This window comes from Littorina saxatilis, linkage group LG11, assembly GCF_037325665.1.
Source record: "Littorina saxatilis isolate snail1 linkage group LG11, US_GU_Lsax_2.0, whole genome shotgun sequence".
Classification (NCBI taxonomy): Eukaryota; Metazoa; Mollusca; class Gastropoda; order Littorinimorpha; family Littorinidae; genus Littorina; species Littorina saxatilis.
In genome coordinates this window covers 42,010,681-42,024,894 of record NC_090255.1, presented here as the reverse complement: position 1 = coordinate 42,024,894, position 14,214 = coordinate 42,010,681, and the positions used below count along the sequence as shown (strand labels likewise).

The following is a 14,214-nucleotide window of genomic DNA, read 5'->3' as shown; positions in this document are numbered from 1 at the left end:
GTGTCTATTAATATTTAAAAAAAAATGTCATTCATTGTTATAAGGCCTAAGTCACTTCAATAACTACCAAAAAAACTAGGTTATTCCATGTATTCTCCAAGTTTAATCTTAGTGCCACACATCGCCTTAAAAGTAGGCGAGTCAACGGTCTGCATGAGGTAAGCTTATTTGGCAAAGAACCTCTCCTCGGCCGCGCTGTATTGCGCAATGCCAGATGCTACGTTAACGTTAACCACACGTGGCTTAAAGTCCCTAATGAGATCATGCTAGACGGTAGTTTCATCAGACGAACGTGCCAGTGCGAGAAGTCAAGCATATTTGTTGGCATACCTGTATAACGTTGGAGTGATCCCATGATTCAAAGGGATGGAGTGTGACGTAGGTTGCTATGGAGATGGCTGACGTCACCAGGCTCCACAGAAAGAACATTGGAAACAGACGACTCTGTACTTGTCCGAACATGTGACGTGGCAGATTGTAGAACATGGTGAAACCTGCAATTCCAAATAAAATGTGTGAGTGACGTCATGTGATGGAGCGTGTGAGTGACGTCATGTGATGGAGCGTGAGAGTGAGACCACCTGCGGTCATCAAATTCAACAATAATTAGCATACTAATATGACGACATTTTAATACAACTGACTCTTACTAAACGGCTTATAGTTAAACGAAATGTATTTAAAGATGTTAAAGAAGGGAAAGAAGACGACGAAAATACAACAGATTATTTTTCAGCGACAAATTGAAGTTAAGACAAGTAAAAACTCGCTTTCAGTTAAAGTTTGAAAGTTTTGTAAACTATTGAAAATAATACTTTTGAATAAGATTCTGCATTTTAAAGCTTTCACGTTTGTGGTAAGTATCCCAAACTATGCAATTTGAATGCTCTGCCAATGTCCTCCTTCTTTCGTTATTTTCCTATTTATTCATTTATTTATTCGTTCGTCTTTTCTTGTGTGTTTTTTCTCCGGTGATAATCCGTCTTATCCCTATGTTTGAAAGCTAAAGAACCGACCTCAGGTATTGGGGTATTAAAGTCCAAGACAAGTGCTTGTTAAGTGCAAAACCGTCTTTGAAGAATATTGTCCTATCCTTTTGCCGATCCCATTTCATTTGCTGTCTCTTTGGACACTGCAGACACTTATTCAGTCGCGACCTCGAAACCGCGAGGTGTCAAATAAAATATGCTTTTGCACCAGACTTCCTCGAACAATTTCTTTTGTGTCGTCACGTTCAAGCGTCCCCCCCCCCCCCCCCCCCCGCCCCTTTTTTTAATTCTTTTTTATTGAAATCATTATTGGGCGTGGGTTAGGGTGCGGCCTTTTTTCTCTCTCTTTTTTTCCCCCTCAAGTCTGGAAATGTCATCTTCTAATAGCGTTTCCTATTCAATCCTGAATATGCTTTTCAATGCGCCAGACTTTGGCCCACAGTTATGTCTTTCAAGCCTTTTCTCTGTTTTCTTTTGAAATGATTGTTGGGCCAGGCAGTGAGGGTTAGGGTGCGGTCTTTTGTTCTGTTCTTTTCTTGTTCAAGTCTGGCAGTGAGTGTCATGTTCTAAGAGCGTGTCCTATTTAATCTTGAGGGGATCGGCTTTCGGGCACCAAACTAGCCCCCGACGGTCTAGCGACCCAATGACCTCATTTCATCACCTTTTGGTTTTCACGGCTTTTATCAGATTCACTCTCCCCAAATATTTGCGCTCCATGTCTTCTTCTCTTCGTCTTTTTCCTTTATGCTTATTTTGTGTTATTACCTACTGTATAACCAACCCCAGGCATTTTTTTTCATCTATTTTTTTCAATCTTTTTGTTTTGTTTTTTGTAACAGTATTCTGAAATGAGTATTTCAATTTAGTCCGCCATCGTACATACCACTGTTATGTTATCACTAGTAATGCTTAAAATAAGCACTATGCTTGAGTGAGAATAGTAAATGCCATAATTATATTGTTAATGTCACGATAAAAGAAACTGAATACAATTGTTGTTAAACCAAAATTGTCCAAGATAACGAAGTGGTTTTTACCTGCCACGAGCGTGACCCAGAGCTGCGCCCCGTAGTTGGCAGTGAACGCGCCCAGGTGGACCATAGCCACAGTTGTAGAGGACGAGTCCATTCTGCGGCGCCCGGGGTAGAGCATGAAACTGGTGAAGAGCATAATGACCACCACGGCGAAATACTGGAAATGGGTCACCCTGCAAAAAAGAGACACAACCAACAACTATAAAATAAGAGAAGAAAACTTTTGTTAGGTGAAGTGGGGGAAGAATATTGAAGAAAGGTTTGAGAAAATAACAAGAGAAAGCAAAACAATACGAACAGTCAGAAAAAAATCATATATATGTGACAGGGGAGGATACCGCTCCTTTCACAGCAGACTCTGCACCCGAGTTGTTGGCCATTAAAAGTCAACACCAGTGGATTGTAGAATTCTGTTTGTGATGGGGTCTGGTGGTTTCTGATTGTCTGTATGTTCATGGAAACCTTCGGGTTTGCATAACAGTTTTTATAGGGCTAAGAAATTAGCCCTAACATTTTCAATCCTGTTTGATTGCATTTCGCTTCCCGAGGTGATCGTAGTGTTACGGCACTCGGTTACATCTGGCGCTTGCGAGCAGGGATGGGACTCGGCATGATATGTTCAGGTAATGGCATAATATGACCACTGAACATTTTCGTGCTGTTCCCATTCTGCGAACTTGGGATGGACAGTGGTCCCCCGGTTCGGAACTTCGGGACGAAGTTCATTTCAAACGGGGGCGATTGTGACAGGGGAGGCTACCGCTCCTTTCACAGCAGACTCTGCACCTGAGTTGTTGGCCTTTAAAAGTCAACACCAGTGGATTGTAGAATTCTGTTTGTGATGGGGTCTGGTGGTTTCCGATTGTCTGTATGTTCATGGAAACCTTCGGGTTTGCATAACAGTTTTTATAGGGCTAAGAAATTAGCCCTAACATTTTCAATCCTGTTTGATTGCACTTCGCCTCCCGAGGTGATCGTAGTGTTTCGGCACTCGGTTACATATATAGATACTAGATGATTACCCGCTTCGGGTGGATCGCGAGACGGAGTATGCAGCGTGGCGGTTCGCCGGCTTAGAGCACGTGTTGACGTGATTGACGCCACACGAAGGAAGGGAGATAAACGCGCAAAACACTGGAGAAGATAAGGAAGAGTTACTGGGAATGGATCTACAGAAAAACCAAAATCGGTTCACCGCGCCGCGCTTAGAGCACGTGTTGAAAATTTTCATCGACCAGATTGTGTCCGGGGTCTACCTGAATATGCCCACCAAATTTGAAGCAGATCCATCGAGAACTTTGGCCGTGCATCGCGAAGTGACAGACAGACAGACAGACACACACACACAAGCCGTATATAGATATATATATATATATATTGAGAGAGAGAGAGAGAGAGAGAGAGAGAGAGAGAGAGAGAGAGCGCGAGAGAGAGGGAGAACGAGAGAGAGAGGGAGAGAGAGAGAGGGGGAAAGAGAGCGAGAGAGAGAGAGAGAACCAGAGAGAGAGAGAGAAAGAAAGAGAGAGAGAGAGAGAGAGAGAGAGAGAGAGAGAGAGAGAGAGAGAGAGAGAGAGAGAGAGAGAGAGAGAGAGAGAGACAGTGAGAGGCTGAGGACCAGAAAAAGAAAAAGAAAAAGAAAAAGAAAATCACCAGGAGGCTATGAAGACAGACAGTAGTATTAAAATACGTACACAACGACGGCTTTGAAGAAAAACATAACCACTCTTTTAAAAAGCATATACTACGGTTGAGAAAGAAAGTAACAAACCCAAACAAAAACCTAAAACGTTCAAGAGGCTGTGCCAAGGGGAAGACAAAGTTACACGAAAGCCTAAGATAAAGAACGAGACACAGTCTAAACAGAGAGAAAAAAAGTAACTACGTAGCGTAAAAACAGAAATACCCAGACAGAGCATTAAACCGGCACCTCATCTCAATCACTAAAACAAAAGTCCAAACGGCGTACTTTACAAACTTGTTCAATTGAAAGAAAATCACAAAAACAATAATTATAAACATGTATTCGAGACAGAATCAAAAGTATATATATACACTTACCCAACTTGCGCGAATTTGCCCATGGCTGCAGTTAAGACAGCAGACACGATGTGAGATAAAAACCTGCAAGAATCGACACTTTTTGTCATCAGCTGCGACTAACGGCGAGGAAATGAAAAACTTCCGTTACTGCGGTTATCTCCTTGATCAGAGACACACACACTCACCAAGGAATCTCCTCAGAGGATATCCCAAGTCTATATCCAACAGTCTATATAAAAACCGGGCTTCTCGTCTCCCATTGGCTGTATGCAAATAGAGCCTGGGCTGCAGCCAATCAGGAGTGGATGGCATTTTACGACGCGCGCGAGGAGGCGCGGCAGACGTGACCTTTCCCTGACACATGCCCTTCCGCACGTAGTCCGGTAGGTTCGCACGAGGGCAAAGGGTGGTGCGTCCCTGCCACCACAGGTATTTCAAATACAAAAAAAAAATAATAATACATTAAAAAAGCCACAATTCGGCAATAAAAAAATAAAAAAATAAAGCGAAAAAAGCTCTTGGATTATCTGCCATGTAACATCAAGGGACTTGGGATTCGATAGCTCTAGTATGTATGTACTGAAATATGTCACGATACTAAATTGAATAAAGTTTTCTTAAACCAAGATCCCACATGGGAAATGTTTGTTTTGTGCAAGAGAATGATAAGAATATCAAACTAACTCTAGCACTGCCTTATTATGATGATAATGACTCGATGTTGGTGTCACGTTGCGGATAATAATGATGATGATGATGATGATGATGATGATGATGATGATGATGATGATGATGATGATGATGTCGACGACGACGCCAGACGATGACGACGACGACGACGACGACGAAGATAATGAAGATGACTGATGAAGAAGATGATGATGATGATATCTCGTCAGAGCAGTTGCCAGTATTTGTACCGCTCTTTTCTGTGAACATACCAGCGTACAAATGATGATCATTAACTGGTCAATCGGACTACAGTTGACAGACTTTCGTCTCAAGTTGTAAAGCCACTGCTTTGTCATTCCAGCTTACTTTGACCGGGTGCTGGAATAAAGTGGTCAGTTTTTGTTCAATTTACTTCTCTAGCCCTGCCTTGTTTAATGCCAGTCTTCCAAACACCTATCGTGATGAGAAATGCTGACTGGTACAGTGTGACGTTCGCTCTCTGTTTGGTACCCTCCTGGTCCCTGAAACGTGTACGCAAGGACAGCAGTGTCTTTGATGTATTTAATGACCCGCTGGTGACGTCTTCGGTCTGTGCAGAGTTTCATCACAGGCTGTCAGGTAATAACACAGGTAAAAGACGCAGATTGAAGGACACGACTACGTTGACGTCATTGAATAAACATCGCTCCCTGTTTGATTTAAAGAAAATGAGCATTTGTGTTTCTGTGACTGAGAAAGGCATCATGCCCTCTAGTTTGATTTGTTTGCAAAAGGATTCCCGACTTTAAATCTTTCAGTCCTAAATCTGTCTCAGATCAGTGCAGTCCACAGCAATGTAGCAAGCAGAATCGCAGCAATACATGATTTTGATGAAACTGATAGCTGTTCAAAAAACTTGTTGGGAGTCATATAAATATGTGTTTGTGGAGGGGGGGGAGTGCATGTCATGTGTGTGTGTGTGCCGTTTGTGTATGTGTTTGTGTGTGTGTGTGTGCGTGTGTGTGTGTATGTGTGTGTGTGTGTGTCTCTCTCTCTCTGTCTCTCTGTGTCTCTCTGTGTCTCTCTGTGTCTGTGTCTGTGTCTGTGTCTGTGTCTGTGTCTCCCTCTCCCTCTCCCCCTCTCTCTCTCTCTCTCTCATCATATTCAAATGAAAGTACTTTGAAATATGGGGTCCCACAGGGATCTGTTTTAGGCCCATTATTGTTCTCCATTTATGTCAATGATTTACCACTTTGCATACGTAATAACTGTGAATTGTTTGCAGATGACACTACTATTCATTCTAGTCACCATTCCATAAATTATTTGTCAAAAACTCTCCAAGAAAGCATTGATGCACTCCTGAATTGGTCAGAGTTAAACCATATGTCTCTTAACCATACAAAAGCAAAATTTATGCTAATAACCACAAGACAGAAACGACAAAATCTATTATCAAGCATTCCACCTCTTTATATTAAAAATCAAGTATTGGAAGAAGTGTCTCACCATAAAGTCCTTGGTGTAAAGATTGATAATAATTTATCATGGCATGATCACATTGATTACATCTGTAAGATTGCTTCCCAAAAAATATATCAGTTATCAAAAATAAAACATTTCTTGAATTTCCACTCGCGAAAGATTTTTTTTGTACAATCACATCTTGTCAAATATTGATTATGCATCCACTCTATGGGTTTGTGCAAGTGCTAATGTTTTGAAACCTTTAGCAAGTCTTCACAGAAGAGCAGTTAAGCTTATAATGCTAAAACATCACACTCCTTCAGAATCTGATTGTAAAAATTTGCAAGTATTACCATTTCAAAAAAGATTAATGTATAATAAAGGTGTTATGATGCATAAAGTGATGTCAGGATATGCACCGGAGACATTACGTGATAATTTTATTTTGAACTATAACAGACTAAAAATCATAACACCGACTCCACGTATTGACCTTTTCAAATCAAGCCTTCTTTATTCAGGTGCGGTCCTATGGAACTCACTGCCTATTTTTCTTAAGCATAAAACAAACACAGACAGCTTCAAAAAAAATTATATGTCACACATAATGCAACTAAACATGTGCTGAATGGTTCACCAATTCATTTAAAATGTATGTGCATGTTAAACAAAATTATAATAATATGCAGATCTAAATTAAGTTATGTTAAAAATTGACACTTGGAAATTGTACTTAAAATGCAGCATGACAATTTATTTTTTAAAATTGTATCTGTATATACATGCAGTTATAATGTATTAAGTTTGATGTGATAGTTCTTTGATTATATTGTTTTCTGTTCTTGTTGACCCTATATTAGGGCGAGGGCTGGATGTAAAAAAGCAATATTCTTGCTTATCTATTACCCTCGATAATAAAGATTTTGTCTTGTCTTGTCTTGTCTCTCTCTCTCTCAACGTGTTGAATTAGGGGCACATATCACAATATCACAATAGTTTAACAAATTTTCTACTTTTCGGCACCTTGCAGTTTACATTTAATTCCAAAGTCCTGCGGCTAGAAGAGAAGACCAAAGGCAAAGGAATGCAGAGTGCGTGTGGGACCTGGGGACAGACGGTGCAGGTAGTTCGTGGCCAGCTGCTGCTCCTGTCAGCACACGCCGCGTATACACTCCCCAGCGTTAAAGCGACAATACCCCATACCTTCACATGTCGTTATCGATGGTATACCACACACACAAAAAGAAGGAAAAAGGGACCAAATAAATGTGTGCAGGAACACTTCATCTATAATTTTTATCTTTTTTTTATCCATAATTTATTCTTTTTTTGTGGTTAAAAAGGACCAATAAATGTGTGCAGAAGCAATTCATTCATAAATCATTAATAAAACAAAGACGAAAATACATATCACAGAGAGGGCAGAGAGAGGGCACAGAGAAATAGAAATGAAAAATGAAATGCGGGACAAAAACATGAGAGAGAGAGAGAGAGAGAGAGAGAGAGAGAGAGAGAGAGAGAGAGAGAGAGACAGAGACAGAGACAGAGACAGAGACAGAGACAGAGAGAGACAGAGAGACAGAGAGAGACAGAGAGAGGAATAGATTGAACAAACGGGTAATTGGCGATTGCTTCTGAAAATATAAAATACAGTTATATATATCTACGACCAGTAACACTCGAGTCAAAAGTCATTCGTCCATTATTGATTATTTGTCACACTGACTCTCAACTTTGACTGAATTAATGATATGATATTAACGACTTGTAATAATTATTCTTCACACGATTAGAGTCACTGCTTTAAGAAAGTAAATCAAAATATGTGGTGAACTGCCAGTTTATATCACGTCTAGTAAGACCTATCATTCCTCGCACATTTTGATGAGATAGATAAATACTTACATAATAATCATGATAAAAAAAAGTTGTGAGAATTACTTCTCAGAATGTCTGCTTTCTTTAAAGTGAATCAAAATGTGCCATTACGTACAAAACTATTACTGTATCTGCACGAAGTGTGCGTTGTTTGTTTGTTTGTTTTTCTGTTTGTTTGTCTGTTTGTTTTTCTGTTTGTTTGTTTTTGTTTGTCTTTTTATTTGTTTGTTTGTTTGTCTGTTTGTTTGTTTGTCTGTTTGTTTGTTTGTCTGTCTGTATGTATGTCTGTTTGTTTTTTTGTCTTTTTGTTTGTTTGTTTGTTTGTCTGTTTGTTCGTTTATTTATTTTTTGTTTGTGTCTTTGTTTGTTTGTTTGTTTGTTATTGTCGTTGTTTTTTTCAGTTTGTTTTATGTGCTGTTTTAGTTGGTTTTTTTCTCTTTTCTTCTTCTTCATCTTCTTTTTCTTCTTCGTTTTCTTCTTTTATTTTTTTGTTTTTTGGGGGGGTTGGTGGTGTCGGTTTGCTTGTTTGTTGGTTTGCTTGCTTTCCATTGAAGGAAGTGCGTGAGGAAGACTCGGACCCCGCCCAAGCCATGCAGTGCATCGCGTCATCTTTGTTGACTGGTGTGTTTGACGCAGTTTGTTGTGATCTCACTTCCTGGACTTTGGTCGTATCGCGACGGGAAGAATATTGACTGGTGTGTTTGACGCAGTTTGTTGTGATCTCACTTCCTGGACTTTGGTCGTATCGCGACGGGAAGAATATTGACTGGTGTGTTTGACGCAGTTTGTTGTGATCTCACTTCCTGGACTTTGGTCGTATCGCGACGGGAAGAATGTTGACTGGTGTGTTTGACGCAGTTTGTTGTGATCTCACTTCCTGGACTGTGGTCGTATCGCGACGGGAAGAATGTTGACTGGTGTGTTGACACAGTTTGTTGTGATCTCACTTCCTGGACTGTGGTCGTATCGCGACGGGAAGAATGTTGACTGGTGTGTTTGACGCAGTTTGTTGTGATCTCACTTCCTGGACTGTGGTCGTATCGCGACGGGAAGAATGTTGACTGGTGTGTTGACACAGTTTGTTGTGATCTCACTTCCTGGACTGTGGTCGTATCGCGACGGGAAGAATGTTGACTGGTGTGTTGACACAGTTTGTTGTGATCTCACTTCCTGGACTGTGGTCGTATCGCGACGGGAAGAATATTGACTGGTGTGTTTGACGCAGTTTGTTGTGATCTCACTTCCTGGACTTTGGTCGTATCGCGACGGGAAGAATGTTGACTGGTGTGTTTGACGCAGTTTGTTGTGATCTCACTTCCTGGACTGTGGTCGTATCGCGACGGGAAGAATGTTGACTGGTGTGTTGACACAGTTTGTTGTGATCTCACTTCCTGGACTTTGGTCGTATCGCGACGGGAAGAATGTTGCACTTGCGGCGGAACTGCGCCTGTCGGTTGATTGACAGCTGTACACATGCTGTGTACCTCTCGGAAATGCGTTCCGCTTCAAGGGTGGACATGCACGCAAGTATGACGGTACATGGGTAATGTGTAATGATGGTTTGGGTAAAAGGCGCTTGGAAGTAAGAGTTTTTCATTGTAAGAATGAGCTACAAACTATCATCAGTCTGCTGATGCTCTTCCTCTTCCTATTACTACTAGTACTTAAATACTACTGATACCACTACTGCTTCTACTACAAGTACTACTATTTTGGTACTACTATACTTGGACTACTACTACGACGACCACTGCTACCACTATTACTGCACAGTGTTGCTGCTGCTTCTGCTACTAAGAAAAAGAAAAAAAAGAAATTCGAAGCCTTCTCTGCGATTGGGTATGCCTTGCTAATGAAATTTTATGCAAAAGACAGTTTAAAATTTTGTTGTTGTTCTCTGATTAGCCGTTTCAGTCTGTGTCAGCACACAGAGGAAGTGCTTTATGCCTGCTTTGACCGATCGATTTGTGTTTCATCAGCCGTTAACTAGCTGATTTACATAAAAAAAATTTATTCACAACAGGCTACTCTAATCATTGATACGCCTCAAAAGTTCTAGCACTGTTACATGTATCAATGGTCCAAGTGAACATCTGTATCATACTGCTAAATGCTCCCTTAATCTTATCCATACTTCCAAATCTCGGACAATCACAACAAACGATTGGTCGTACGCCTGTGATCGGATATGACGTCACATAACTATATTCCGGGATATCGGACAACCTCAGTATGTGCGCGACAGACAAGACATAGGACGATATACAGACTATGTTCACCGCTGACTGCATTGCGTCACGCAAGTGGGGAAATATGCGCATTTTGCACGAAATGCCACCTCACTAAGTCGGACAAGATGGAAATAGGCTTGTCGTTTGGACCCCCTGGGGAAACTTCGGGATTTGCGGTCACAGTGTCCTCATTCTTATTTTGGCACGTAGGCTTTCGTAGGTCACATGGTTTGTGTCTGTGATTGGAAATGGGGCCAGTACGGTCTATGCAGGGATGACAGTTACCATTCGGAAAACAAGGAACCGCCGAAGGCCGCATATCTTCTGACAGATGTTCTGTATTTTCACAAAATGAGAAAAATTTAAAATAATGTCAGAAAACAAAATCTGAAAAAAATAAGGCTGATTTGAACCTCCAGCTGTGTGTGTGTGTGTGTGTGTGTGTGTGTGTGTGTGTGTGTGTCAGTGTGTGTGTTTGTGATCAGAAAGCCTAACCTCAGTTTCTGGAAAGTTCGTCACTTTTCCGGAACGATCGGGAATAGTCACATGACCCAACTCAAGTTCCTTCAGAACGTTCTAGAGCGTTCTTTCCGAGTCTGGAAAGTTCGTCACTCTTCCGGAACGATCGAGAATAGACACATGACCTAATTTCCTTCTAGAACGTTCTAGAGCGTTCTTCATGAAAAGTTCGTCACTCTTCTGGAACGATCGAGAATAGACACATGATCTAACTTCCTTCCAGAACATTTTAGAACTTTCTTCCTGAAAAGTTCGTCACGTCCCTCTTTGCTTTGCTCTTCTATTTATAATTCTCAACTTAAATACCTATTTATGATTCATAGCGGACAAACATAGCACGGTAACTAAATAAGTTGTATCCCCCCTCCCCCTGTTATTTACATGTTCCATTTCATTTTGTTTCGTGTTGTTTGCTGTCCCCTCCGTTCGTGTTGTTTTGCTTTTCGTTTTTCTGTGTGAGCTGATTTGTTTTGCCTTGTTTGCTTGTTTCTTTGTTTGCTTGTTTCTTTGTTTGCTTGTTTTTGTTTGGTTGGTTGTTTTGTTTTAGGGAGATGGGATGGATAAGGAATGGCTGTTTTTGAATGCTGTTTCACGCTGTTTGGCCTTTCATATCCCCTCCCCCCCCCCTTTTTTTTTTGGGGGGGGGGGATTCTCAAACTTAAAGAAACCCACAGCAAACCAAATACGTTGTCTGCGTGCTGAAGTCGTGGTTACTGTGTAAGTCAGCGGCTTCACACAAGGCCACGTGCACCCAGAAAAGTGGGGAACCCACAGCGTCAGGAAGGCAAGCGAGTTTCGCAATGTCCAGGTTAATACTGGATGATATTTGTTTAACATTAGGCCTGAAGAAAGGAGGGTAACGGGAACCACGTGACCAAGCTGAACATGGCGAAAGGGCTTCGAGTGCTCAGGTTCGATGCTAGTGTCTTCCTTTCTTTTTCATGTGACGCAAAACTTTTCTTTTTGTGACTGTTTGAAATGAATGGGCTTTCTTGTGCAAACGGTTTGGCTCACAATCTCAGATCTGGTCATGCTGTCACACGGGATACATTCATCCATCCATGTGGACACATACCAACAATTCAAAAGCCTGGGTGCTTTTTATGCAGACTGGAATATTTGAATTATTTTTTTACTTAGGCCAAAAAAAAAAAAAAATAGGTGTGGTTACGGTAACATAGCCAAAAAAATAGGGTAGGTAGGTAGGCAATTACTTTTTTTTTTTTTTTACTTTTTTTTCTAATGTGTACAAATTAAACCTACCGGTACTTGAAAGGGAAATAAGTGTGCGACTCGGGCGCTTTCGCTTTCATTGCGTTTTTTGCACTCGTTTTTTTTTTTTTTTTTTTTGACAAATGTAATAAAAAGTTATAGGATCGGCCCCTAGAAATAGGGTAGGTCGGGTTACTGTAACCACACCTCTTTTTTTTTTAGGCCTTAGTGACTCGCATGAAAAGTCCATTTGCAAAATCGGTTCAGCAAAAACGTTCCACTCTGCACGGAAAACACGCCTGCTTTTGAGTGTTGTGGTCTGTGTTCACGTGGAGGGATGATCTTAGCTCTGAACCAATCTGCACTGGTTTACATGATGGTTTACATGATGGTTTACATGATGGTTTACATGATGGTTATACGATGGTGTTACATGATGGTTTACATGATGGTTTATACGATGGTGTCTGCATGATGGTTTACACGATATTTTACATGATGGTTAAATGATGGTTTACATAATGGTTTACATGATGGTTTACATGATGGTTTACATGATGGTTTACATGATGGTTACATGATGTTTACACGGTAAGTAGGGTGTTTTCGATCTCCCATCTTTCTAGTAACGGCCATGCGAACACCCGTCTTTTGCCCCGCCGACAGCGTGTGAATCCAAGCAAGAAACCGGAAGAAAAAGAAGCTGCTTCCGTGCACAGTCTTCTCCTTTTCATCCGTAAAGAGTACGTCTTTAATAGCCGTAAGTCATCATTCCCTGCAGATTCCACTCAACGCGGTATAAAAAGTAAGGAAACAAATACGCAGATATTTCTTCCCCGAGAGTACTTCCCCTTTTCAATAACCAAAGGGAAGTAAGCGATCTAAATGCGTTCTAGTTTCCCCTTTTTGGAAAACTGCATTTGCATGTTGTACTGTAGGTGTGGACTTGATTTCGTAATTTCCTGTCGTCCCGACGTCAGAAAGTCAAGAGTACGGTGCTGACTTCACCTGTCTGGCAAAGGAAGGGCAAGGCCAAGGTGAGTACAGGTGAGTTCAGGCCAGGTAGCTAGCTGACTGAGTCACAAACATTTCGCAATGAAACCTACTTCCCTGGTTCTTTTTATCTGATCAAGTGAAATTCGTACGATGCACGTGATCGTTATGAAGAATTATTAAGCCCCCCCCCCCCCCCCCCCCCCCCCCCCTCCGAAACAAAAGCAACAGGTACGTTACCTGGTAAATGAAGTAGCATCATTGCCTTACGCTTATCTTTGGATTTAAGTTGACAATGTTGGTAAGTACTCGCTTCTGCGAGTGCAAAAATCTATGATATCGAAGGTAAGTCGAATAAAACATAAGCTTAATCACCCTTCATATCAGTGAGTCTTAGTAATGAGCAAACCAGTAAGGAAGCTGAAAAATACACATTTAGCATAGAAAACGCCTCAAAATACCTTCCACCACTTTTTATCTTAAGATACAACAAACAATTTAAGGAATTTGCTCTTTTTCTATTGGATTAAGTATTTATCATTTTTTCAAAAATGTTAAAAACATTCTCTTGCATTGTATTTGAAACATCGGGTACGTGTGGTCATTCCACGAGATTTAAGAAGCAACGCAATATTTTTATCAAGGGGAACAACTCCGTCTTTCGCTACCTTGAACGAGAAACTCCGGATTTTCCTCCCCTGTCGGAATTTCAGTGAGCACTACATGTCACGTCACACTATTTTTGGGTGCACCGCGGTTTGTTTTCTCTGTGTGTGGCTTCTTTGCCTACATTAGAAAGTTCAGCATAATGTATTGCGTAGCACTTGACATGATGTCAGTGGAATGTCTTTGTGTATTGTTAAGTTTCCCGCTTCAACGAGTGCAATATAAACTGAATCAGTACTAGTTATCGAAAGTAAGTCGTCTGTGACCATTAGTGTGTCTAAATAATAGCGAGGATATGCGGTGGTCAATGCAAACGCAATTTGCTGCAAATAACTTTGTAATATGATATCATAAATACTTAGTCATTATTCAGTTAGAGTGACGTTTTCCTAAAAATTAATTGTAATGTTAGTTTCATATTTTAGTACAAGAATTGATAACGGTTTTCTTCTCCATACACGTCAAATAATGTAGATGTCGATTCTATTGTCATACAGGAATGGTAGATTTAATCAATTGTGTTCTAAGCACTGC

The 14,214-nt window shown here is 40.9% G+C and overlaps 1 protein-coding gene across 1 annotated transcript in view; it reads right to left on the bottom strand.

Moving 5' to 3' along the window:
- LOC138980496 (transmembrane protein 205-like) overlaps positions 1–4,542 on the bottom strand; it is a 5,708-nt gene extending 1,166 nt beyond the window's left edge. The window contains exons 1-3 of the mRNA XM_070353373.1: positions 4,082–4,542; positions 2,027–2,196; positions 331–494 (exon numbers count right to left, since the gene is read on the bottom strand). Coding sequence (XP_070209474.1) covers positions 331–494; positions 2,027–2,196; positions 4,082–4,170 — 423 coding nt within the window. The 5' untranslated portion in view covers positions 4,171–4,542. The remainder of the gene's footprint in view (positions 1–330; positions 495–2,026; positions 2,197–4,081) is intronic.
- Between the last annotated feature and the right edge of the window lie 9,672 nt (positions 4,543–14,214).